The sequence below is a fragment of the Doryrhamphus excisus genome, linkage group LG4 (genome assembly GCF_037039965.1).
Source record: "Doryrhamphus excisus strain RoL-2023G ecotype Guam linkage group LG4, RoL_Dexc_Guam_v1.1, whole genome shotgun sequence".
Classification (NCBI taxonomy): Eukaryota; Metazoa; Chordata; class Actinopteri; order Syngnathiformes; family Syngnathidae; genus Doryrhamphus; species Doryrhamphus excisus.
Genome location: NC_136360.1, coordinates 3,406,478 through 3,432,694, shown reverse-complemented (window position 1 = coordinate 3,432,694; position 26,217 = coordinate 3,406,478). Strand labels below are relative to the sequence as shown.

The window sequence follows — 26,217 nt, the reverse complement described above, 5'->3', positions numbered from 1 at the left end:
TTTGGCAGTTTCCCATTTAGCGGCATTTTACAAGAAGCAGAAGCATAAAGAATCGTACATGAGGTTCGGCCATGTCTTGTAATACCGGTTCATTCCTCTTGAGGCAATATTGAGTTATGGAGCTGACTTGACTGAGTTGACTTTTTTCACTTCATTATGTCTGCAGTGTGCGAAAGAAAAGGACAGGCATCATCGCCATGGAAGAGAAAACGAACATAAAAAGCCCAGTTAAAGTAGAAGTGCCCGACAACATTGGTCTTGACCATGTTTGAATGCTACAGTTCCCATGTAGTTCCCAAGTAGTGAATTGGATTTATCAATATCACGTTCCAAAGTATTGTGCAGCAATGGCGGTTTTGATCTGACAAATCTTAAGTAACTTTGATCAAGAGTAGAATTACTACAGCTCCTATTTGGACTGCAGCAGAAAAAAACAAGTGATGCTGGGAACACGAGTGCAGGAAGGATTGCAAGGTTTATAGCGTGATTTTCTTCTGCAGGGATCCATGGAGATTATGTAGATCCCTGCAGCCTCTTCTTTCTTCTTTGGTGGGTGTGCTTCTCACCTTATCTCTAACGAAGAGCCCAACCACCTACGAAGAAAACAAATTTTGGCCGCTAGTACCCGTGATATCGTCCTTCCGGCCCCTCCCAAAGCCCATGACCATATTAGGTGAGTGTAGGAACATAAATCGACCAGTAACTTCTAACTAAATCTGTTGGTACTCGTACTTGGAGGTGCTGAGTCTATATCCATACTGTATTTGTAGTTTGTAATTAATTAGATGTTCTGGTTTTCGGCACCCTATATGTAGGAAAGTGCAATATAAAAACGACTGGACCCCCCCCCCCATGTCATAAATAGCAAGCGTTCACGCTAGAAACTGAGCCAAATATTGAGTTCTTCCCATGGAACATCAGGAACACACAGTCAGGTCTTCTCACTAATAACGGCCTTGAAAGCATTTCTTCCATGGCTAAAATGATGAAGCAAGCCTTTCTTTTCTGATGATTTGTTTTCTCAGCACATTTTTTTTTTTTCACAACCCAAATGCCTATTTTTGTTGGAAAGCAATACGTAATTGAAAGTTCTAATGCGTCTGAAATTCTTTCCTACCGCTGAGAAAATGTGGAAGTGCTCCATGACAAATGTTGCTTCAAAAGCCTTAGCCAGGAAAAAAAAGTAGTTTGAAACTAATACATTTAAAAAGTGAATATATGTTTGTATGATATGATTTGTATGATTATTATTTATCATGCAGTGGAAAAGCATGGGGGTCTGCATACTGTAGCACTGAGATGGGGATGCAGGATGTTTCAGGGTGGATTTTCTATGTGGTGGACCACCTTCACACAATTAAGGCACCTTTTAAACCCCCGAGGGGGGTCAGTGGGTTCTTCTAATAAGAAGAAAACAACATGAAACATGAAACTTGAGCTAAACGACAACACAAAGTAAGACAACGTGACGGGGAAAGTCAAAGAAAAACGAAGGAATGTCCGTGGGAAAGAAGTGCCCCTTTAAGTTAGGATTTAAAGAGAGTTCAGTCAGTATCCGACGTTGATCTTGTTCTTGTTGAGTTCTCTCTCCAGGTTCCCGATGAGAGTGTCGATGCTCTCCTGAAGGTCTCTCAGGTTGACCCTGTTGCTCAGCACGGGGCTGATGTCCTGAATCTTCATGTAAGCCTGGTATGTGTGCTCCTTGGGCAGCCGTGGAGGCAAGATGTGCTCGCATACGCTCTCCTTGTCCTCCTCCTCTTCCTCCAACAACTGATTGTTGCTCTCTTCCTGCTTCTCCTCCTCCTGCTCTGGCTGTTTCTCCTCCTGCTCCGTGTTATTGCTGAGAGTTTGCTCCTGATCAGTAGGACCAGGCAAAGTGTTGCTAACCTCCTGCAAAGTGGCTTCCTCTGCATCCTCAGGCTGTTCTGTTTCGGTATCCTCTGAGGGCACGTCGTCGTAGTCTGCCTCCTCTTTGCTGGAAGGAAGTGGAAACTCACAGGGGAAGTAGCTCTCGCCACAGTCACTCCAGTCGCCCGCGTAACGGTTACTCGGACTGTCTAATCGTCCAGGTTTGGGACGCAAAACGCCAGCCATCTCCGCTTCTGTGAGATTTAACACCTGAGGGCGCTCTTTTCTCCGCCGTAGAGGAGGAGCTGTGAGCGAGTCAGAAGCTGGAGCTGATGAGGCTTCGGTGGAGGAGGACTGGTCATGAGGGTCCACAACTGAAGAGATAAGACAGGCTTAATCAATCAGATGGAACATTATCCATGCAGATCATACATACTGTATGCTAACTGGCCGCTTCATCAGGCATACTTTCATTCTATCTATTAGATCCGTTGAGTGTGATAATAACCCAAACATGTTTTAATAAGTTTTGGATCTGATGTGTGCAGCTGTTCCTAATGAAGTGGCCAGTGAGCACTGTTTATTAACGCAAAGCATTGTCACTCAAAAAGTCACTCAACGACAGAGGTCTCAAACTCAAGTTGTTTACATGTTTACACTTTACATAGTTGTTATTATTCATTTTTAGGTGTGTTTACTTACCTGTTACGTGTTGTGCTATCATTTTTGTAACCCTCCCGTTCATTTCGCTGTGTTACAAGCTCACTGTGAGGTCAGTGTTATCTACTGCTAACCCTATTATTATTATTATTATTATTATTAACCCTATTAATCAGCCGCTACCATTAAGTAAGCCAAATGGACAGTAACCATCTCCTGTGGGACTGTGGGATTTTTGTGGCCTCCTTACTTGATGTTAGTTTGGCCCGTGATCTTGAGTTTGAGACCCGTGCTATTTTGGTCCCAGACACTTTTTTTTTTAACACATTTATTTCTGCTGAAACCTCATTAACACAACATTCTGCACACCCGCCCATCTCTCATCTCCCTAAGTGGCCCATTTGTGGCCCATTCTAAAATTATTATTTACCAAAAATAGCAAAAATGGGAATATCAGCAGTAATTTTACGAGTATAAAGTCAAAATATTAAGAGTAAAAAGTTGTACTCACATGAGAAAAGTCGTGATTTTATCATTCATTCATTCATTTTCTACCGCTATAAGAATAACATTGTAATATGAGGAAAAATAATGCAATTTTAGTTGCATAAATATTGAAATAGTAATGAAAAAATATATTTTTTTATTTAGTGATAAAAATATGAGGAAAAAAACAAATTACTTTTTATAATGTTAAGAGAATAAACTCAACATTATAGGAACAAAATCCTAATTATGAAGAAGAAATTTACAACAAGTAATTTGAAACAGCGGGAACATAAATAAAAAATAAAATTTAAATAATAAATAAAATAATAAAAACACAATAAAAACAGGAAAAAATGTCATTTTAATAGCATAAAACTTCTATATTGTAATGAAATTCATTTTAATAAAAAAAGGTCATAAAATTATGAAAAACATTTTTTTAAAAGATTATTTAAGACGGGAGTTGAAATATTTGGAAAATAAAATAAGTGCAAAGACGGGGATAAAAAGAGCTTTTTTCACCTACATTACAAAGCTGTGATGCATATTTTTTCTTGAAATTACACATATCAACATGTTGATTCACAAAATATCAAAGTAACCGTTGCATCTTTTCGTTTTTTAGTATGTGTCACTCAGGGGAAAAAATTTGGACACCCCCGTTCTGAACTAAATTCCTGCTGCTGCCAAAAGCTGCATGCCTTAGCCTACCCTTAGCTGATGCCTCATGCAATTTTAAAGACATTATGTTATTTTAATTTGCAGCGACTAAACAAAGGCAGCATGTCCTTGTGTTCTTTGTAAAGACCCATTCAAGAGATCCGGTATAAATACTTAAGAATGCGACAAAAACAAACATAAGGATTCCCATTTTCCTGTCATTCTTCATAACAGCCAAAAAAACATCCTCTGACACGTTCACCTGGTAAAGGATATTATTTATATCCAAACAATTTCACACACATTCCCTTGTACCTTTGCACATCCTGCAGGAAATGTCAGTTTTTTTTTAGCTAAATGCAATTGGATGTCGTTGCAGTCAGACGAAAGGCATGCAAACCGTCTGAGAGGTGTGAAGAGGTGGCTGAAAATATCCCATAATGATTGTGAAACGTTTAGGGGCTAAGGTTAAGTCTGGAATGTTTTTAATGATAGTGCAGACATCCTATGTAGTCTCCTGGAAAAAAGGAAAGAAAGGTGATGCTGCTCGGTGGTGTAAACAACCTGGAATGGAAATGCTATCAGTTACGTCTACACATGTAATTTAAAACTTAATTACTCTTGGTGGTTTTTTGGCGTGACCATTTGACCCATGTGGGTTTCATTTAACGAAGGGGGGAGTACACTCCACTCATTGGCCTTTTTTTTTTTTTTTGAGTACACTTGCACAATCTACTGAACTCCAACGACTGTGCAAGCAAGCACACACTGTTCTTTTTAAGAACAGGTATTATGAATACAGTAGATCCAGCCACCGCAGTCATTAATACGCGGCATTCTGAGTTGTTTTATGAGGATATATTGCCATAAATAATGCACTTAAATGAGAATATAACATATTAGATTGGGTATTTTAAGACAGGCCCATATAAGCATGGAATAATTACCTGGCCAGAGCTGCAGCAAGTAGTGCAAGACTTCAATGTGCTTTTTGAAGTGCAGTGCACTGGCGAGTTCCTCGGAGTCGATGAAGACCCGGTTGCTGTGACAGGACGCCTCCTGGCGCTGGCTGAGCAACACCGGTCCGAAGCACACCGCCAGGTTCTGACATGTCATCTTGTTGACTTCCTGGTGGGACGCCACCAGCTTGAGGTGGTCAAGAAGTTTCCGCAGTGTCATCTGATACAAGTGCAATACATTCATTATTATGATTAGTACTTGCAGGAGTTCCACTGGTGAAGACAACACCACATTTTGCTATCTCAGATGAGAGTTTCCAGTAAACTCCATCACACAGGAGCACAATATACTCACCCTCTCCACCTCGGGCAGGTTGTCCAGCAGACTGACGGTGTGTTCTGAGTCAGCCTGGTCGTTCTCACAGCCCCCTGCTCCCATCCTGAGAGGTCTGGTGGTCATGGAGTCCAGCACTGCCTCATACAGCTGCTTGGTAATCAGAGGGTAGGGTAGCTCTCGTAGATAGTCCTTTAATACACCTGTAGGTTGGGACAAAACTAGCTTTATGAGGAAGTCTGACAGCTATTATTGTGGGGCAATAAACAACCCCGACAGTACCTTAAAGCCTATGTTTTTATCTGCAAAAAGTACTTTGAGTGTGTATGGTGGATGACGCTACAAGAAAACAAAGTCTGCCTCCACGAAGCCCCTGAAGAATTGTAGTACTAGAATAATAATTGCCTACTGATTGATTGCCTACTAAACCTAATAACTGGTTGGACCAACCTTAGTCAGCAGCAACAATTGCAATCAAGCATCTGCAATAACTTGCAATGAGTCTCTTACAGATCTGTGGAGAAATTCTGACCCACTCGTCTTTGCAGAATTGTTGTAATTCATCCACATTGGAGGGTTTTCCAGCCTGAAGACTAGGTCACTCTAAAGTCTTCATTTAGTTTTCCTTCAGCCAATCAGAGGTGGACTTGCCGGTGCGTTACGGATCATTGTCCTGCCGCAGAACCCAGGTTGGTTTCAGCTTTAGGTCAGACATTCACAAAATGACCCCACACCATTACACTACCACCACCATATTTTACTTTTGGTATGAAATTCCACGTTACATTAAGCTAGTTGTTCGTGGTTTTTGTCCAGGAATATTTTTACCCAGTGTCCTTCTTATGGTGGAGTCATAAACACTGACTTTAACTGAAGCAAGTGAAGCCTGCAGCACATCTCTCGACCATGTAGCTTATTATCTATCCATCACGAGCGAAAAATGGTAATTAAAGAGAGAAGGGGAGTATTATTGCAGCTGCAACCAATCCATGCAGATCCAAAAAGGCATTTGCATATGTGGGCTGTCCGCCCTACGAACGAGTTCAATACACACAGGAAGTAATGTGCTACAAACCGACCAATAACAGTTTTTTAAAGCAGATAGAGGTGTTTGTCCAATATAAGTGTAACAATCGTATGGGATTTAAATATGCAAAGTATGAATCAACTGCTGCAAAGCGCAACATACAATGCGGAAAATAGCTCACAATTATTCATAGCAAATTCCAAAGGTTGCCTGGCGACAGGAAGGTCATGAATCTGCTCACCATCCTGCTTGTATTACCCCCCCAAAGTAGCGACTCCCGTAGTCTAATTAGAATGACGTCAACAGGAAGTTCAAATTTATCACTGCCGCAACTTTTCACTCCTACTTATCAAACCGTTACCGTTCTACCGTTCTATTTAGAGCAAACGGCAATAAAAAGTACACCGCAAATCCACTCACATCCCTCAAACTCAGTGCGGAGAATGAAGGGCACGTTTTAATCACAGTAAATCCCAGCTATGCTCTTTATGAGCGCCTAAGGGGTTCACACTTTTAATTGTATTCCTCTCGCTACTGGGGAGACATGAAATATGTGAAATATACGCTAAAATAAGAAAGTTGGATGACATTCTCGGGGCTTTTCCCTTCCCTACCCATAGATAGCAGGATGTAAGGGCTTGACAATATAGGATTAGAGAGGGAAAGACGGCTCTACATTTAGCTTATTGTAAAGCTCCTAAGAATCAGCGCTTAAATTCAGAGCAGTAACAACACACACAAAAAAAGCCCTTCCTGTTTATATTCATTTAAATCAGGGATCTCAAACACGCGGCCCGCGGGCCAAATGTGGCCCGCAGGACACTAGTTTGAGGCCCCCGTTTTGATATGAAAGTTTAAATTTAATGTAGTGCGGCTCAAGCAAGTTTGATATGGATGCTGTATGGTATCATGTACCCAGAAAAAATTATTACATTTCATTAATGTTCATGTTAAAGGTTCAATAACTGTTAATAGTTATCCTCCCTATCCGTGTGGAAGTGGTACATTTTTGGCTATTTAAGTTTAAAGGAAATAACTTGAAGGCTACCGTTTAGGTCGCTAGCTCTCTAGTTTGCCAGTTAGCATGTGTCTCAAGACCCTGCAGTTGCGCAATATGTTGTAAATAAAGAGTATAAATGTGACTATAGTTGTGTTTTGTCATGTCTACAGGGCTCTAATAATGCTTTGTTCATTTTAATCTGAAAAAAATAATTTGTCTACCCACCAACTATATGTGGTTTCTTAAGTTTTTATTATTTGCCGTTTTATTATTATTATTATATTTATTTATTACTGATTGATTGATTTTCTTTATTCTTGATTTGTTTATTGATTTTTCCGTCTTATTTTGTGTAGAAAAATAAAAATTAAGATATTTGAGAACAGTGGAATGTTTTATCAGAGCTTTTCTTGTAGAAAATCGAAACCAAAGCAAAGTTTATTCATTTTTCTGTTTTTAATAAATGCGTTTTTTGTTGGTTTTTTTGGAAAACCTGATGCGGCCCAATCTCGCCCAGACCCTAGCTCCAGTGGCCCCCAAGTAAACTGAGTTTGAGACCCCTGATTTAAATTAATACACTAAGAGATAACATGATATGAAAACACAGTATTGAGTATTGAATAAAATACAACCTTCTTCTTCTTCTTCTTTCTCTTTTGGCTTTTCCCTTCAGGGGTCGCCACAGCAAATCAATCTCTGTCTCTCTCACACCAACTACCCTCATGTCCTCCTTCACTACATCCATAAACCTCCTCTTTGGTCTTCCTCTACGCCTCCTACCTGGCAACTCTAAATGCAGTATCCTTCTACCAATATATTCACTATCTCTCCTCTAACATGTAATGTACTCGTTCTTGATCCTATCCATCCCGGTCACTCCCAATGAGAACCTCAGCATCCTCATCTCTGCTACCTCCAGTTCTGCTTCCTGTCTTTTCCTCAGTGGCACTGTCTGTAGACCCAACAACAGTAAAATACATCCTCTATAATAAAAATAAAAACAGATCATTATGAATACTGACTATGCCAAGTGATTTTTTTCAATCACGTTCTGTTGAGAAATGTTGTTAAACTTTAATTAACTGCATCGATTTCTACAGCTCCTGCAAATTCATTAAACTACGCCTTGTGTTTCATTTTTAGTATCCCATCAAAGAGACACGAGCGAGAACAGAAACTCCCTGGCAGAGGTAATAAGTACTGTACACAGTGTGTGTTTTGTTATCATCACACAGCAATAACTCTCACACACACACACACGCTGTCACAGAGGTACAGAGCATTCTTGAGAAAGTCATTGAACCTCGACAGGAAAAGCAACAGATCCAAAACCAGCTTGATTGCCCACACACACACACACACACACACACACACACACACACAGCTCCAAGACGGCAAGTCAAATTTTAACAGGACTTGATGCAAACTTCCTTTTTTTTCCCCTGTTAGCATTACCCCCCCACTGTCTCCACAGCAGTTGTGGCATGTTTGTCATTTTGTCAGCCCCCAAATCACATTCCTCAGTGCTTCTGTTTTCGGTTATCTTTGTCACGTTACTTCGGAAATCTGGTATGAGCAGAACATGATAAGAAGTCGTAAACATTCATTCTCCCTCACGCTGGTGAAGACATACTGATTATTTCGAAAGATTACAGGGAAATGCTTTGTGGACATTGTGTGGCTTCCTGTTATCAATCCGGGCCGAGACGTTTTTCGAGATAAAAATGTGACTGCACGTGAGCAGATTCAGACATGTTTTTGGTTCTTAAATTAGTGAAGCAGTTCTACTGTCTTGAATCGTTCAGTGTGCACGTTAGGGACGAGATCCACTCGGGTAAATCATTAGCATAGTCAGTGTGTGTTTACACTTGTGTTATATGCCAAGTTAGCGCCTTACACACACATATATCATGCACAAATGCTTCAATACTTCTCCGGGGCGCATACACAAACACACAAGGTCATGGACTAAGAGGGGGGGGGGGCAGGTGTGTTTCCCTGCAGGTGTGTCACCTTCCTGATCAAACAGACAAAATGCTTTAGCTTCTCACAATCCAATTTTATGGGCTTGACCAAGATACACAACATTAGCATTTGCAACCACTTGTTATGTGAATTGCATACAGCATATCTGTATACAATGTATAAATATGTTGCTATAGCGACCCGCCCATTTGTGGATGTTTTTCAAACATTTTGAGGTTGAATCTCGGAAGTTCCAAGTAGGATCTTCAAAGAATTTGACTTGATTGTGAAGTCAAACGGCTGCACGGCGATTGAGTGGTTAGCGTATAGGCCTCACAGCTAGGAAACCCAAGTTCAATTCCACTCTCAGACATCTCTGTGTGGTATTGTCCATAGGTATGAATGTGAGTGTTAATGGTTGTTTGTCTATATGTGCGCTGTGATTGGCTGGCGACCAGTCCAGGGTGTACCCCGCCTCTCGCTCGAAGACAGCTGGGATAGGCTCCAGCACCCCCCGCGACCCTCATTAGGATAAGCAGTAGAAAATGAATGAATGAATGTGAAGTCAAACCATTTGAGCGGTCTGAATGCGCCACCAAACACTACAAGGCACACAATGCACTGGGGCATGGCTCTACCTTTAACCTCTTGTTTAAACAAAGTGGAAGGTCACTCCCCTTGTCAGTGCCGCAGTCAACACCGCACCTCGAGAACAAATACGAGTTTGTTCCCCATCCAGCCCCCCCCCCCCCTCCATGCAGTCCTGCACGCCCTCGCAGAACTCAATTTGGGAATTGAGGGGGTTGGGGGTTCAGTAGTCAATGTCACACCACCTTTTCCTCAGTCACCAACACCGTCCATGGACAAATCTAACTTCTAACCCGGTAGATTACGTGAACAACCACCACAGATGCTCCAACCCCCAACCTATACGTTAAGAACTATTCTGACACCCACGCAAGCTTGGAGCTCTTTCTAAAGGGGTTGCCTGATTCCCTGGCTTGCACAGGGTTCAGCTAATCCCCCATGCATGAGCCAAATACCATCTGTGTTTGTTCGGTAACAAAGGGGGCACTTGTTAATGACTTTCCATGTCTTCACTGGAGTACCGCTGAGGGTGGGGGTAAAGAAGGGAAGCGGGCGATGGAAAAGACATGTCAGAGGAGGCGAATTAAAGACCACAATTTATCGGCAACAGCTCTAATAACCGGAGCTTGTAAGCGGTATCATATGGGTAACTGAACCAGTTCTCCATCATGGAACCGCATTTCATTACAGTACGTGATTCAAATAGAAATTGCACATAAGTTTATCCCAACTTAAATTCTGTATTGGCCTGCGGCACATTCTAAAAATAGAATTTAACAAAAAAACAGCAAAAGAGGGAAAATATTAAAAGAAAAAAGTTGTAATATAATGAGGAAAAATAAGCTTTTTTAAAGTTGTAATATTACGAGAAACAAAACAACAAAGATGTAATTTTTGGAAATTTTGGTTGGGGAAAAAGTCATTTGAAAACACAGTATTGATTGACAATAAAATTACAAAAAGTTAAAAAAAAAGTACAATAAAAAAAACAGTAAAAATGTATTTTTCAGTATTTGGCCTTCACTGGAAAAAAAATGTTTAAACACCCCAGGGTGAGGCCCTAGAACAGGGGTGGGCAAACTTTTTGAGTTGTGTGCCACATTGGGCTAAAAATTTCAGAATAGGGGCCGAACAGAACAACATACTTGCTCACGGTGCAACAAAAAGAGAAAAAAGTTGTAATTGAGTTGAGGAAAAATAAGCTTTTTTTAAGTTGTAATATTACAAGAAACAAAACAACAAAGATGTAATTTTTGGAAATTTTGGTTGGGGAAAAAGTCATTTGAAAACACAGTCTTGATTAACAATAAAGTTACAAAAAGTAAAAGAAAAATTATAATTAAAAAAAACATAAAAATGTATTTTTCAGCATTTGGCCTTCAGTGGAAAAAAATGTTTAAACACCCCAGGGTGAGGCCCTAGAACAGGGGTGGGCAAACTTTTTGAGTTGTGTGCCACATTGGGCTAAAAAATTCCAGAATAGGGGCCGAACTGAACAACATACTTGCTCACGGTGCAACAAAAAGAGAAAAAAGTTGTAATATAATGAGGAAAAATAAGCTTTTTTTAAGTTGTAATATTACGAGAAACAAAACAACAAAGATGTAATTTTTGGAAATTTTGGTTGGGGAAAAAGTCATTTGAAAACACAGCATTGATTGACAATAAAATTACAAAAAGTAAAAGAAAAATTATAATAAAAAAAACGTAAAAAAGTATTTTTCAGCATTTGGCCTTCACTGGAAAAAAAATGTTTAAACACCCCAGGGTGAGGCCCTAGAACAGGGGTGGGCAAACTTTTTGAGTTGTGTGCCACATTGGGCTAAAAAATTCCAGAATAGGGGCCGAACAGAACAACATACTTGCTCACGGTGCAACAAAAAGAGAAAAAAGTTGTAATTGAGTTGAGGAAAAATAAGCTTTTTTTAAGTTGTAATATTACAAGAAACAAAACAACAAAGATGTAATTTTTGGAAATTTTGGTTGGGGAAAAAGTCATTTGAAAACACAGTCTTGATTAACAATAAAGTTACAAAAAGTAAAAGAAAAATTATAATTAAAAAAAACGTAAAAATGTATTTTTCAGTATTTGGCCTTCACTGGAAAAAAATGTTTAAACACCCCAGGGTGAGGCCCTAGAACAGGGGTGGGTAAACTTTTCGAGTTGTGTGCCACATTGGGCTAAAAATTTCAGAATAGGGGCCGAACAGAAGAACATACTTGTTCACGGTGCAACAAAAAGAGAAAAAAGTTGTAATATAATGAGGAAAAATAAGCTTTTTTTAAAGTTGTAATACTACGAGAAACAAAACAACAAATAAAAATGTAATTTTTGGAAATTTTGGTTGGGGAAAAAGTCATTTGAAAACACAGTATTGATTGACAATAAAATTACAAAAAGTAAAAAAAAAAGTATAATAAAAAAAACAGTAAAATGTATTTTTCTGTATTTGGCCTTCACTGGAAAAAATGTTTAAACACCCCAGTGTGAGGCCCTAGAACAGGGGTGGGCAAACTTTTGGTTGTGTACCACATTGGGCTAAAAATTCCAGAATAGGGGCCGAACAGAACAGAACAACATACTTGCTCACGGTGCGACAAAACAAAAAACACAACCCATTCACAGCAACTTAAAGCATCACATAAATCAACTGCTTGATAGACAACAACTAAGCGCTAAACATTCGATGCAACTTCAAACTCTTATTTCCGAATGGCAGCAAGGCATGCTGGGAAGTCCAGCTGAAACAACAATAGCAATTAAACAAAGAGTTAACTATAAAACTCCCCCCTCTCTTTAGCTGACGGAGAAGATGTTGTTGATTGTCTGCTCATGTTGACAACATTTTTGCAAGTCTTCTTTGAACCGTGCTTGTGACTTGAAACAACGGTGAGCCACACTGATCGTGTTTTGCAAGCTTTGGATTGAACCCTGACCTCTGGATAATCCTTTTCACTAGCTCCACTTTTAAATTAGCGGTGTGACAATCCAGCGCTCTCAGCTCTACTCCCTCAGTACATGTACGCAACTCAATTAGAAATGAAAATGACAAGCTATTTATGTTCCAAATAAAACGGATTAAAAATGGATGAAATTCATTAATAGTAAAATGAAGTGACGCATTGGTATTATCCTCCCTTCCCCCTTGTCGCTGTCCACTTCCACTCATCCATAAATTTAGGCAGCAAGCAAAAACCAACAAGCCGCACTGGTGCTGGGCCTTTTTTTCGAACCTGCTCAACTGTTAACTGTGTTCTTTGGCCTGCCATGCAAATGAATGCGAATCAATGCGGACATGATAGGACAACGCCTATGCGGGGCCTCTTCCTAAAACCAACAGCGGCTCCTAAATGAACAGGGGTTTCCATGGTCTCTTCCTCTTTTTGTTGGCGATAATAATGACCAAGTCACTTTTTACTAAAAACCACCCCACCCCCAAACCCTCAATCCAAGTGACACGGCTTTTTCATGTAACCTAACCATTGTCATAGAATTGGAAAGGATAATAATATTAAAATAACCAATACAATAAAATAATACAGCTATTGTAATACTATCAGGAGAAAAACGTCAAACTTCACTTTACACTTGGAGTATCGTTATAAAAGAGGCCTGATGTGACTTCCGTGTGATCAAAAAGGGACAGCGGAGAACATGTATCAACTAGGATCCTGAGGAAGAAGGAATGACCAGAATGTACAGCACAGTCCGATAGTGAGAGTGTGTGTGGGCCCTTCCCTCCGGCACCAGTCTATACTGGTATGTTGACTTCTGGAATGCTTTAACAACAAACATCACACGCTCATGGACACATATGACACACATGTGCTGACTTATCTGAAAAAAAGACACCGGCTCAGACATGTTTGGGGGAAATTGTAAGTGTTTCAGTCATTGGAATGGCTCAAACCAAATCCATGTAAATGCTACAGTGTGTGTGTGTGTGTGTGTGTGTGTTGCCATCACGTGCTACTGTTTACCTGTGATGACGTTGATGTCAGGATAGGTGTTTTCACAGAGTTCCACAGCATCACTGTCTCTCTCGAACGCCTCCCGTAGCTCCTTCTTTACAGCTGCAGAGCCGCAAAGACGGTAAAGCCCCACCACCTGTAAACACGCCCCCCGACACACACACACACACAATTGGAATTAGGTCAGGTAAACATACGTGGCTCACGGAAGAATCAAACAAGAGGACTGACAGATAATTTGTTACACCAGGGGTCCCAAACTCAATTTACTTGGGGGCCACTGGAGCAAGTAAAAACCCCAAAAAACGCATTTATTAAAAACAAAAAAATGTAAAAAACTTCGCTTTGGTTCCAATTTTCTACAAGAAAAGCTCTGATAAAACATTCCACTGTTCTCAAATATCTTACTTTTTATTTTTCTACACAAAATAAGATGAAAAATAAATAAACAAATCAAGACTAAAGAAAATCAATCAGTAATAAATAAATATAATAATAATAATAAAACGGCAAATAATAAAACCTTAAGAAACCACATATAGTTGGTGGGTAGACAAATTATTTTTTCAGATTAAAATGAACAAAGCATTATTAGAGCCCTGTAGACATGACAAAACACGACTATAGTCACATTTATACTCTTTTTATTTACAACATATTGCGCAACGGCAGGGTCTTGAGACACATGCTAACTCGCAAACTAGAGAGCTAGCGACCTAAACGGTAGCCTTCAAGTTATTTCCTTTAAACTTAAATAGCCAAAAACTTACCACTTCCACACGGATAGGGAGGATAACTATTAACAGTTATTTAACCTTTAACATGAACATTAATCAAACGTAATAATTTTTTTCTGGGTACATGATACCATACAGCATCCATATCAGGGGCCGCACTAACATTAAACTTTCATATCAAGGCGGGGGCCTCAAACTAGTGTCCTGCGGGCCACATCTGGTCCGCGGGCCGCGTGTTTGAGACCCCTGTGTTACACACATAACAACATCTGGCCTGGGGGCCATTTGTGGTGCATTTTTGGAAGTTTTGCATTATAGCCAATTTTGCAAACTAGACTAAGACCACCGACCACCCCTTCCCACAGATAGATTGCAGTCCTGTGGGAACATTACACTTGATGAAATATAATGAATAACATTTCTTTACCCAAATTAAACAAATCAATTTTTCCATTGGGAGGTATTTACACATTACATTAATTACATATTAATTATATATTCTTGCAATAATCTGACTTTTTTTTTGTTATTCAGAGATACTTGAAGTATTCACAGAATGGATCATAAAATGTGAAATTGATTGAAATATGAAAAAGCATTATTATGAGCTCCACCCAGACCCAACTGGAGTGTTAAAAAAGCCAGCAATAAACCAGTTATGTGTTTTGACCTGCACAACTTTCTCCCGCCATTGATATCTGATCGTGAAACTAAGCACCAGTTGTCTTATGTTGGGATTAAGTCCGGGGGACAGACATACCATAATTTCACCTACATGTGTCTGTCTGGTATGTGGCATGGCTGACCAACTGGTGTGGTTGCCGTGGCAACATGTTAAGTCAGTGGGCTGTGAATGGCGGGTAGGGCCCGGTTTCACACACACACACACACACACGTACTACGGATCATTCTGGGCTCCAGAGGACAGCCCAACCTCATCTTGTAAACCTCACACGAGTGGGAGAGTGGAGGACAGATTTGGCGAGGATTTAGCTTTGTGTGTGAGTAAACAGAAGTCGGTGGACACAATGAACAACACGTCCATTCAGAAAAAAGAGAGTCTCTGTTTTGGGGGGGCGAGTCAAGCACAGGCGGGTAACAGCTGTTAGTTCGGAAGAGGGCTTGTACTTTATACGCTACGGCTGCCAAGCAACACGGCAGGCAGCAGCAGGCCTGTATGCAGAATAGGTCAAACAAAACAAGTTTCTTCAACAAGCATGTGGATTCTTTGTCGGGTGCTGAGGGCAATGATGGGATCAGAGGGATTAGTGTTCAGTCTGAAATCAGTTTAATGACTTTATAGAAGCATCCGTACCACAAAGGAAAAAGGGAAATGGGTACTTGACAGTATTAATCTTCTTGAGTGTGAGCCAAAGGCATTCCAACAAATTGTGGCCCTGTTTAGGACTGCTATTATTATCATGCATCTCCATAGGTGAGATGAAATACGGTATTTGCTGTAATTATACTGGGAGTTGGTAATGGCGAATTACAGTTTTATCACAAATCAACTCTTCTGCCGTTGTTCATCAGAAGCTAACAAGCTTAATGCTAAACACACAAATGTGCATCACAAAATATCCATGCACACAACACTAATTAATGACGATGACGTTCGAAAGAACAGATAGAATCTCGGCCGCGCGTCCGTCTTTGTGGTGGAGCCTATTTTTCCAGTTTTTTTTTTTTTTTTTTTTTTTTTTTTTTACCAAAAATCTTTATTCCAGAGCTGTAAATGCTGAATCACATGGATCTGCTGGAGTTATTTCATCAGACTCCACTCCACTGTGCAATATCTGATCAACCTCCATGTGCAATATTAAGGGCTCTAAATGCAATATACTAAGTTCTATGTGAAGTATTTCCATAATGCCTCATATTAACTCACTAGCAAGATCTCAGTGTATAGACTGGTCATATATTTCATCTCGTTTCATATTATCTACATACTGTATTGTATATAACTCTGGGAAAAACTGTTGATTTTGTTAATACTTGGGTTGTTTATATTGTTTATTTTTCTATATTGTGTATTTTTGTACTGCTTAACTAATTTCTGTACTAATTTCCCCACTGAGGGACGAATAAAGGCATATCTTAATCTTAATCATATTACCTCGTACTTCGGTACGGGACAAAAAATAAATAAATAAAATTAAAAAAAATAAAATAAAAAAAACTTAAACTGTATTATGGAAAGCAGGAAGTGAACAAATGTAACAGTTACTGATTGGAGGGGTAGGATTTAATAAGCTTTGCTTCTTCCTCCTTTTGGACATGTGGAACTGTGAACTGATTATGTGATGCATTCAATTGTAATCTGATGCATGTTCAAATGAAATAAAACCATTACCATTACCATTAAATATGTGGAACCGTTACTGTTTTAAACTGGAAGAATGCCGTAAAAACCAAAGTAGACAAGAACACAGCGTCGCCGTGCCTCTCTTCACATTCCAACTGCCATGTACGGCAGTATGTAGGTTACTGGGATGGCTCCCAGTAAAAAAGAATGTCTCTTTAATGGTCATTGAGTGCTCACGTCCGTAACTCCAGTGTCTGACACAGGCATTATTGGCTGTCTTTTCAAAAAAAAAAAAAAAAAGCCCACACTCATCCAGCATCTTAAAAGCTTATACAACCCTGAGGTCATGTGACTCTGACTGAACACCCCCCCCCCCGCTCCATCAAAGATCTGCATAATTATTTGAAAAGCCACAGTGCACACTCTCTGTCTGCCCTTGCATGTTTTAGTGACACAGTATGAAGATTCCGATGGGATCTGGTGTCAACCCTCTCCTAACCTCTGTCTGCCTGTAACCTGAGGGGGATCCTTTACTTGTCACAAGTTCTACTTGATCTCAGACTCATACAGAGTGAACACAATATTTCAGTAATGAAAGATGGCAGCAAAACTGAGGGGGGTGGTGGGGAAGGTAAAAAAACAAAAAAAAAGAGACAGGAACGGGGAGCAATCATAATGCAACAAGACAAAGCAGAATGGATTACATAAACAGAAGGAATCGGAGCTAACAATGCCCATTTGAGTGAGTAGTACTCCGTCTGATTGCTATTAAATAATCACTTCAATTTAATCATAATCATTTCTGTGTATAAAATAAAGGCTATTTTTCATATATATATATATATATATATTATATAAATATATATATATATTATATAATATAGTCCGGAAACAACAGTATATCCATAGAAATCCTAGAAAAAAATATATAAAACATATATAATATTATATATGTTGTATATTTTATAGATTTTTTTTCATTTTTATATATAAAACATATATAATATTATATATGTATTATATAATATGTTATATATATAATATGTTATATATAACATATTATCTAATATTATATATGTTGTATATTATATGTATATATGTATGTATATATATATTTTTTTATTTTTTTATTTATTTATTTTTAAAGGATTTCTATGGATATACCGTTGTTTGGCTCCGGAGTATAAGTTTCACCAGCCAAAATTGCACAATGAAGAAAAAGAACACATATATAAGTCACACTGACTAACTATAAGACTATAAGACTATAAAATCAGAGACCAACAACAGACATTTCCTCTGAAAAGGCAAGTTATAGTAATAACAATATAATGAAGTACAACAAGGTAAATAGGTGTCTTGTTAATGTAAAGTGAATAGGTGGTATGTTAATATAACATCCATCCAAAGATGTACTTACATGTGCAAAATTGGGGGATTCCTAATATTCTAATGTGATTAATTACAGGTTAACTAATTAATCATGGTTGATTTTGGTTTTGATATTGTAATCGACCTACAAAGAACCATGAATGCTGCAAAAGGTAAACAGTAGTCTAACTAACTAAAGTCAGGGTCGGCCTTGTAGAGGTCTAATGTTTGCCTGTTGGCCCCAGGCACCCGCTGCCCTTGGCATGCCCCCCTAGAGTGATGTTGAGAACAATGGCCAGACACTTTTATTGCCACAGACTCCTAATTAGAAGGAACGTCGTCGCCTCTCTGAACACTGCTGCTGGGTTTCAAAGAGCACATCAAATATGTTGGGAAGGGGGTGGGGGGGTGCACTATGACGATAATATGATCCAGGAAAAACACAACTGGTCCATCATCACCACATCACCTAAGTCTCCTAAGTCATTTTGCACTTCTCTGAATGAGAACAAATGGCCCCCGGGAAGGTAATGACATCATAGTGTAGTACTTCTCCATTTTCCATTCATCCCCATGCTTGTGATAGTACTGGCTGCAGGGTGCTGGCTCATCACACGCCATACAGGATGTCGAGTGCCCCATAGAAAACATCATTATGCTTTTGTGTTCCACAACTTTGCTTTTATATGCATCACATGTCTTTTCAATGTAGACCTTCAAGTTGTGTACTGTGTATGAACGTGGAGGGCTTCCTTTAATGGCTCTAGTTTTTTGGACGCACGATTAACGTGCACATATCTTGTTAGACCCCCCACATTGCCCACACCGTAGTTTGAGGAAATGCAACAATGGGGCAGCGGGAACAAATATTGAGCAGAAAGGACAAAGAGAAGTGTATTTGGACTGGTAGGTTTAACTTTGGGTTCGGACTCACCTGGTAACCTCGCTTCTCGATCTCATTGATGCATTTGCTTATAAGCAGCGGCACCATGAGTCCGGTGTCCTCCCTCTCCACCACTCGCCACGCTTCCACACCAAAAACTTGGGGCTCCCTGTCTCCATCTGGTCCTCCATCCAAAGAGTTCTGCCACTGCTCCATCAGGCCCAGCTTGACATAGATGAGCCCGCGAGGCTCCAGCTTGACCGCCAGCTGGTGGGAACGTGTTACCCTGAAGAGTGCAGGCAAGACCACCGTCCCGTGGCAGCAGACACGGTTTCGTCTCGGCATGGGCTCCCAGCTGAACACAACCAGCTTCAGATGCTGGGCATTCTCCAGCTCGATGTTGAAAGTGTGGTCCATGTCCAAGAAGGTAGTTCGACATGTGAGGAGAGCAGTTCGTGCTTTATTAACGGAGTCCACTTGGATGGCACAGTAAACGTCGCGAGAATCGATGCGAGGCGGTTTCAGGTCCTCTGCCCCATAAAAGTGCAGGCTCATCAGTCCGGAGATGTACTGGCTACATTTGGGCTGCTCTGTGAAGCTGTAATGGCGGAAAGCATCAATGTCCAAATCTGTGCCATTTAGTTTTGAGCTTCCACCAGTTCCATCTGTGTCCTTTCCCCTCCCCCCCTTACTCTCAACAGACCCGTGCTTCCCAGATTTAGCCACCAGTTCAGGTGAATCGCCATCACTTAAGTACCCCCCTTTGCTGGCGGATTTGGAACTCCCATTGTTTTTCTTCTTATTGAAGCTATGCTGTGTGGACACGCTGCTGTCGAGGTGATAGCGTGAGATCACATTCCGGCTGGCCTGCCCAACCCCAGATGCAGCTAATCTCTGAGAGCCAGATGTTTGGGGGGCTTCAGACCCTCCACCGGTGGCTCGGAGTGACTGGGATCTGTGCTCTATATGACCGCTTCCATTGGCGTTACTGCTGCTTTGGCCCTTGACGCTGAGTTTCCTACTGAGCTCTGGAAGCTTCTTCATTTTCATGGAGATCTTCCTGACCGTGCGCGGAGACTTGATCTTGTCTGGGAATGACCAATTAATGGAGCTGCTCTTCTTAGTGGGGTTTGGGCTGGAGGGCGGGGAGAAGCCAAGGGTATTGCTCATGTCAGGAACATCTAGGAAAGCAACAAGACGGTACAGAGAAGTTAAAAGCATGTTTGATTCCCATTCCCTTTTAGTGGCAGCAATATACATTTTGGCACTCTGCACTGTATGTAAACCAAGACATTCACTTAACAGTACATCAGTTTGTTATCCAAGGGTAGGTCCATATGGACCCTCCTTAATTCAACACAAAAACACCCTGTCCACACTTGCATTCCCTCAGTTACATACACACTTTGCTTTTTAGAGGGAACACCTTGCAGCATGAGTTCATGCAGGATTAAGTCTGCATCACATGACTTGGCAAGTCCTTTGATGACTGCTTTTAGAACTAACCTCATTTAGATCAGGCAAGAATGCCCACTAGATGGATGCCTAAAGGATGCCAAGTTTCAAGACCAAGGTTTTTTTTAAGCTTTTAAAAACCTCAGATACCAGACTAGTACCATGGATGGAGATAGACACAAAAGAGGTGAAAAGAGAGATACATAGCTTAACCCTGCCAAACTCACAGCCTCTATTTTCAGAGGGGGACTGCAGTTCTATTCTGGGTTCCACAAGTGAGAGGAAAGAGGCAGAGGTGCAATAGCATGAAGGGTAAGCTGGGGAGCAGGAGCGGAACAGGGTGTAACCAAAGGATGGGGGACAAAGACACCCCTTGTCCAGGCACTGAGAGGTCTGTATGTTGAACTGGAGGGTTGGCAAAGCAGTTGGCCAATGTACAAGTGAACAGTGCTGTTCCCTCACATTCCTCACCCAACCATGTTTAGCCTCCTTTTCCTCCCTCACTCAGTAGCCTTCCTTATCCAAAGCTTCCTGCCAATAATAGCCGCGTGGAGAGGGGAGAACATGCATGAAAAACAGTGTGGGGTACAGTAGAGTAAATGTCTTGTATGTCACTGCATGTACAACTGATGACATAATTTCTACATAAATTACACATGTGAAACACATTTAAAGAAGGAAGCTAAAAATACCCTTGGGAGGGCCGGGTAAGGCATTCTCGATGACGTGATGGCTTTGATCAAATAAATGTACTGCACAAAACTCTTAGGCCCCTTGTTACATTTTAGCAATACTATAACTAATGTAATGTAAAGTAAAATAATAGAAGGGTGCTATTACATTTTTTATATAATTTCACCTTGAAAATGGTCTTTATATTATATATCAGATATACATATATAGATAGATTATATCTAGTACTTCGGTACAAGGTACATTATTAAAAAAAAACAACAACTTAAACTGTATTATGGAAAGCAGGAAGTGAACAAATGTAACAGTTACTGATTGTAAAAGTACCAGATGGAGGGGTAGGATTTAATAAGCTTTGCTTCTTCCTACTCCTTTTGGACATGTGGAACTGGGAACTGATTATGGGATGCATTCAATTGTAATCTGATGCATGTTCAAATGAAATAAAACCATTACCATAGATATAAGTTATTAGTCTTCATTCATTCATTTTCCTACCGTTTATCCTCACAAGGGTCGCGGGGGTGCTGAAGCCTATCCCAGCTGTCTTTGTACACCCTGGACTGGTCGCCAGCCAATCACAGGGCACATATAGACAAACAACCATTCACACTCACATTCATACCTATGGACAATTTGGAGTCGCCAATTAATCTAGCTTGTTTTTGGAATTAGTGAGGAAACCGGAGTACCCGAAGAAAACCCACACATGCACGGGGAGAACATGCAAACTCCACACAGAGATGGCCAAAGGGTGGAATTGCAGCCGGTTATTAGTCTTTTTTAACATATAATATATTTTATAAATGTAGTCTAGTGGTTTGTGGATGCAAACCAACACGTGTTTTTCAAGACTGCCGCTCTTTAAGAGTACATTTTAGAGGCTCTTTGTGAAATCAAAGCTATTAATAACAGCAGAATATGAAAATAATCAACGGTATTTTGTTTTAGGATATTTGTGTTTTGTCACAAAAACGGCTCGATCATGTCTCGTGTAAACATCACCTTAGACTTAGAAGTTATGGTGCTACTTTTAAAACGGTGATCAATAAAGAAGAATGGGTAAACAACTGTCCAGCAGCTAAGAAATATGAACAAAAAATTATTGAGCTGATTGAAAACATGATTTTTAAAAGATTTTATCATTGATTTTGTCTTCAAAAATATTTTTTAGGTGTTGAAAAAAAGGTGTAATCTAATGAGAAAAACTTAATAAATAATAAATAATAAATATTAAAGAAAAAAAAAATATTTTTGCCAAGTGAGTTAATATATATAAGTTCTTAACATGCTATTGCTACATGTGGGTTTACAAATTATCAAAGTCAAACTTCCCTTTCATATACCCTTTCATTTTTCAGTATATTGCCCTCGGTGGGAAAGGTTTGGACACCCCTGCTTAACATCTTGGGAGAAACAAATAAGTCAATATATACAAAAGAACATGAGCCCTGTAAGGCAGACTTGCGTGTGACACAGTTAATGACTGCTGCTTTGTTAATGACTGTGACACACACACACATGCATACACACACGCATACACAGCTGTATCTCCTGTAGCCTTTGGCCTTGTGGCTGCAGCCATGAGAGTAACGCGACACTTCACTAACTGTGGTTCAGGGCCGACAGTTTGACACTCTACCCTCCAGGGCCATGTTCCTGGGTCAAAGGCCAAAGGTCTGCATTCCTGTGGGTGACACGTGAGCCCTTTCACTGTGTCAACCTCCACCACCTGTATATAACATATGATCATGTACTCGCTATATTAATATAACACAAAGCAGGAGTGCAGGCTCATATGCATTTAAGAAGAAAACACCCATGTCCTGACCCTGGAGCTAGACTGGCCAGACTGACTCTGCCGCCCTCCAACACAGGTGAGGAATTTATGACGAGGGCCTTTCACAACATTGGCACCACTCAGGTGCATGAAGAGGGTGTGAGTGTGTGAAGAATGACATGATCAAATATGTTATGGTTCGTTTGTCACGTGGGAAAATATGCATTCAGTTAAATGTGAGCCTATGAATTATTATCTAGTGACTGTAACATTATCTGTGTTAATAATCTATTACTGATTACCCCAAAAAGTAAAAAGTAAAGACTTGCAAGGCCATCGAATGCTGACAAACATTGGAATGTAAATAAACTTGTGAATGGCACACTTGTCCACTTGTTTCTTCACTTCTGCCCTGTGCTACTTCCTATCCACTTGGCTCAAAACCATCAGAAGGACTTACAGGGGCCGTGGGAGCTCGGCTGTTTAATCACGATGGTTACAAAACCCCCGCCAATATATCCAAGTATGCAGGCCTACTCGCTAGCACAACATGGCCATTTGCCAAAAGAGAGGTTGTAGTGCACGTAATAGTCTCTCTGTACTGACTAATGAGTACCTTATCAATATTGTAAATGCCTGAAGACTGTAAAATGGGAAAAGAGAGAATTCATTTTAAATTTAATTCCATTTTTCAATGAGATGACTACAAAAATGAGTGGTTTCTATGCTACAGAGAAAACTATGTGACCACCGGGCTATGGAATTTACTCTGGATTTAGAGTGTTGTCCTTACAATGCTGCACCGTCTTGTTGACTTCCTCTCTGCCAAACCATGCGGTCGTCAGAACTCAGACTCAGGCTCGAGTGTAACTATAGCAGTATGGGCTCATTCTCAAATGCGGCAGCAAGTGAGAGAAAAAAAAAAAAACCCAGGAAAAAAACTCTGATCCCATTCCGAGCGCTGGCTATGTCAGATTGTACAACCTGCCACCAAAGGGAACAAGAGATTGGGAACACAACAAGCTTACTACCCCCAGAGTCCATCAATCATTATTCTCTACATAACAGAGCTTTCAAATGGACAAAAAGTCAGTCAATAGGCATCACACGAGGAGTCTGGAGTGCATCCGGTGAGGGGGAAAAGAACCAGCCAGCCGAACAGAGGAAAACTATGAACATAAAGAGTCATCTACATCTGCACTACTTCATTAATTCATCACACAACTTCTTTGTGCTCAAACAAAAACGTCCCTGTCAAATCTTTACCAATGCCAATAAAGTAAAGTTTTACACACTGATAATTATAAATGAACTGAAAATAGAAGACACGGAAATGATGTGCTAAAAAGAGTATAGGGGAAGACTGTGGCTGTGCTCCTGCTTTGGGAGTCAATGACATGGTCTGTGCCGGGGTCAAAGGCACCTATTCACAAAGCACCATCGGGTGCATTTGGAAAGCAGTGGTGAGGGAAATCACCCCGAGTACATCTACTATACCACACACTGCTATGTACCGCTGTACTACCGTCATTATTGTCATACATAATCACAATCATAAAGTATTTTTATTGTTTTGATTGATATACTTTATTATCGGAATTATTACCGGAATTATGCGTGGGTTTTCTCATAGTACTCCGGTTTCCTCCCACATTCCAAAAACATGCTAGGTTAATTGCCGAGTCCAAATTATCCGTAAGCATGAATGTGAGTGTGAATGGTTGTTTGTCTATATGTGCTCTGTGATTGGCTGGCGACCAGTGTAAGCGGTATAGAAAATGGATGGGTGGACTAGAATGGACATAACCACTGGTCTGACCACTGTCGTAGGAAGTCACTCATTCAATCCCAGCCATTTTTCAAAAGACAGCCCCTTCAGTACCGGCCATTTTAGACGATTTTGCCTGATTCTTCAAGGTATTCTGAATTTTTTGTTCTATGGCTACATAAACATAGAACCTACCAAAAGAAAGATTAGACCACAGTCTTTCATCAAAAAAAAACAAAAAAAAAATTCTTTCTACCTTTTTCCGTTCTTTAGTAATCACCAGTAGAACGTAGGAAAGTTTCAGGAAAATATTAGTTCCTGACTAAAAAAATTAGTAAAACTGCTTTTTGTAAAAAGTTTCATTTTAAGCATAATTTTCACTGTGACACATGTTTTTTTGCTTTTATGACAGCTCAAATATCTAAACACCTATATGCAAGGCCATTTTAGTTTCTCTGTAGACATCACACACAACACAGTTTAGTTCTTAAAATCAATTGCAGCTCATCACATACACAATGTAAGCCCAATTTTTATTTTACAGAAGAAGAGTATTGAAAATACACTTTTGGTGAGCAAGCATGTAGTGTTTCTTAACAGAGTGATATCGCCGACTACTGGTGGGAAATTAATATTAACGTTCTTCCAGTCATCTTTACAAGTAGAGCTATGATCACACTAAAGGGTAGGTTGCTCATTTCATATGTTTTGTTAAAGGAGTCGTTGACATTACCAAAAAATGCTATATATTTTGTGTGTAATGTGAATGTGTGTCCAGGAAGTGACGCATATGTGCACAAAACACATGCGGTGCCGTGTGTTTACAAAAGTAAACATAATCCGAATTTGTGGTGTTAGTCCTCGTGTATTTCCGGCAATTTCAATATTTTTTTTCGACCACAGTAAACATTTTCTGAACCAAATTATTTTGTGTAGGAAATTAAGAAAGGAAATGTCAAAACTTTTGGTTATGGCAGTTTATGGAGAACTAGGGAAATTGTTTGTTCCTATGAGCGGAGTGAGGTGTAGTGAGGTGACGTGGAGTGGAACATTGATGTGAGCTGCAGTGCATCATGGCTACATTGACCTTGCAGGTCAGTTTTGATTTTTTCATGTGAACTTCCATAAGCATACACACACACACATGTGACGTCTGTGTTTTGTGTTCACATTTCACATAAATACAAGTCACATTTTTTTGGTCACATGAATGAATACATAAAAGATCGGATTTTCACACAATTAGCCATCATACACCGCAGTGTGAACATAGCTTATGTGAAACTTGTCAAAATGGGCTAAAAGCACTTCTTTGTTTTAACCAGGGCATTACTCTTTATCCAACATTTATCCATTTTAGCAATTAAAAAAATCTGCATCCACATCAAACAAAGTAGCAGACCCACATTAATGAAAATACAAAGTCACTGCAGCTTCCTCTTTTCACAGCATAGCACCATAAATGCACATGCCACCCACAGTATGACAGAACTGCTCATGAGGAGTCTTGTTCAACATAATCCATTCATCCACAAACCTATTGCACAATGGAAATGGGAAAATAGAGCAGATCACAAGTAGGTCACAGCTAAAAGTGAACATTAAAGGCTATTTTCACAGGCATTTATAAGAAGAATTGTTATCGGGCAGAAGTGCTGAATATGCTGCATCAACTGATCCACTCAAGCATGATGAAAAGGCCCAAATTATACTTGCAGATTTC

General features: G+C 40.0%; 1 protein-coding gene across 2 annotated transcripts in view; it reads right to left on the bottom strand.

Moving 5' to 3' along the window:
* Positions 1-293: 293 nt before the first annotated feature.
* syde2 (synapse defective 1, Rho GTPase, homolog 2 (C. elegans)) overlaps positions 294-26,217 on the bottom strand; it is a 35,551-nt gene continuing 9,627 nt past the window's right edge. For both annotated transcript variants that reach the window (XM_058072661.2, XM_058072663.2), the window contains exons 4-8: positions 18,850-19,979; positions 13,512-13,638; positions 4,972-5,153; positions 4,605-4,836; positions 294-2,222 (exon numbers count right to left, since the gene is read on the bottom strand). In XM_058072661.2, coding sequence (XP_057928644.2) covers positions 1,549-2,222; positions 4,605-4,836; positions 4,972-5,153; positions 13,512-13,638; positions 18,850-19,979 — 2,345 coding nt within the window. In that variant the 3' untranslated portion in view covers positions 294-1,548. The remainder of the gene's footprint in view (positions 2,223-4,604; positions 4,837-4,971; positions 5,154-13,511; positions 13,639-18,849; positions 19,980-26,217) is intronic.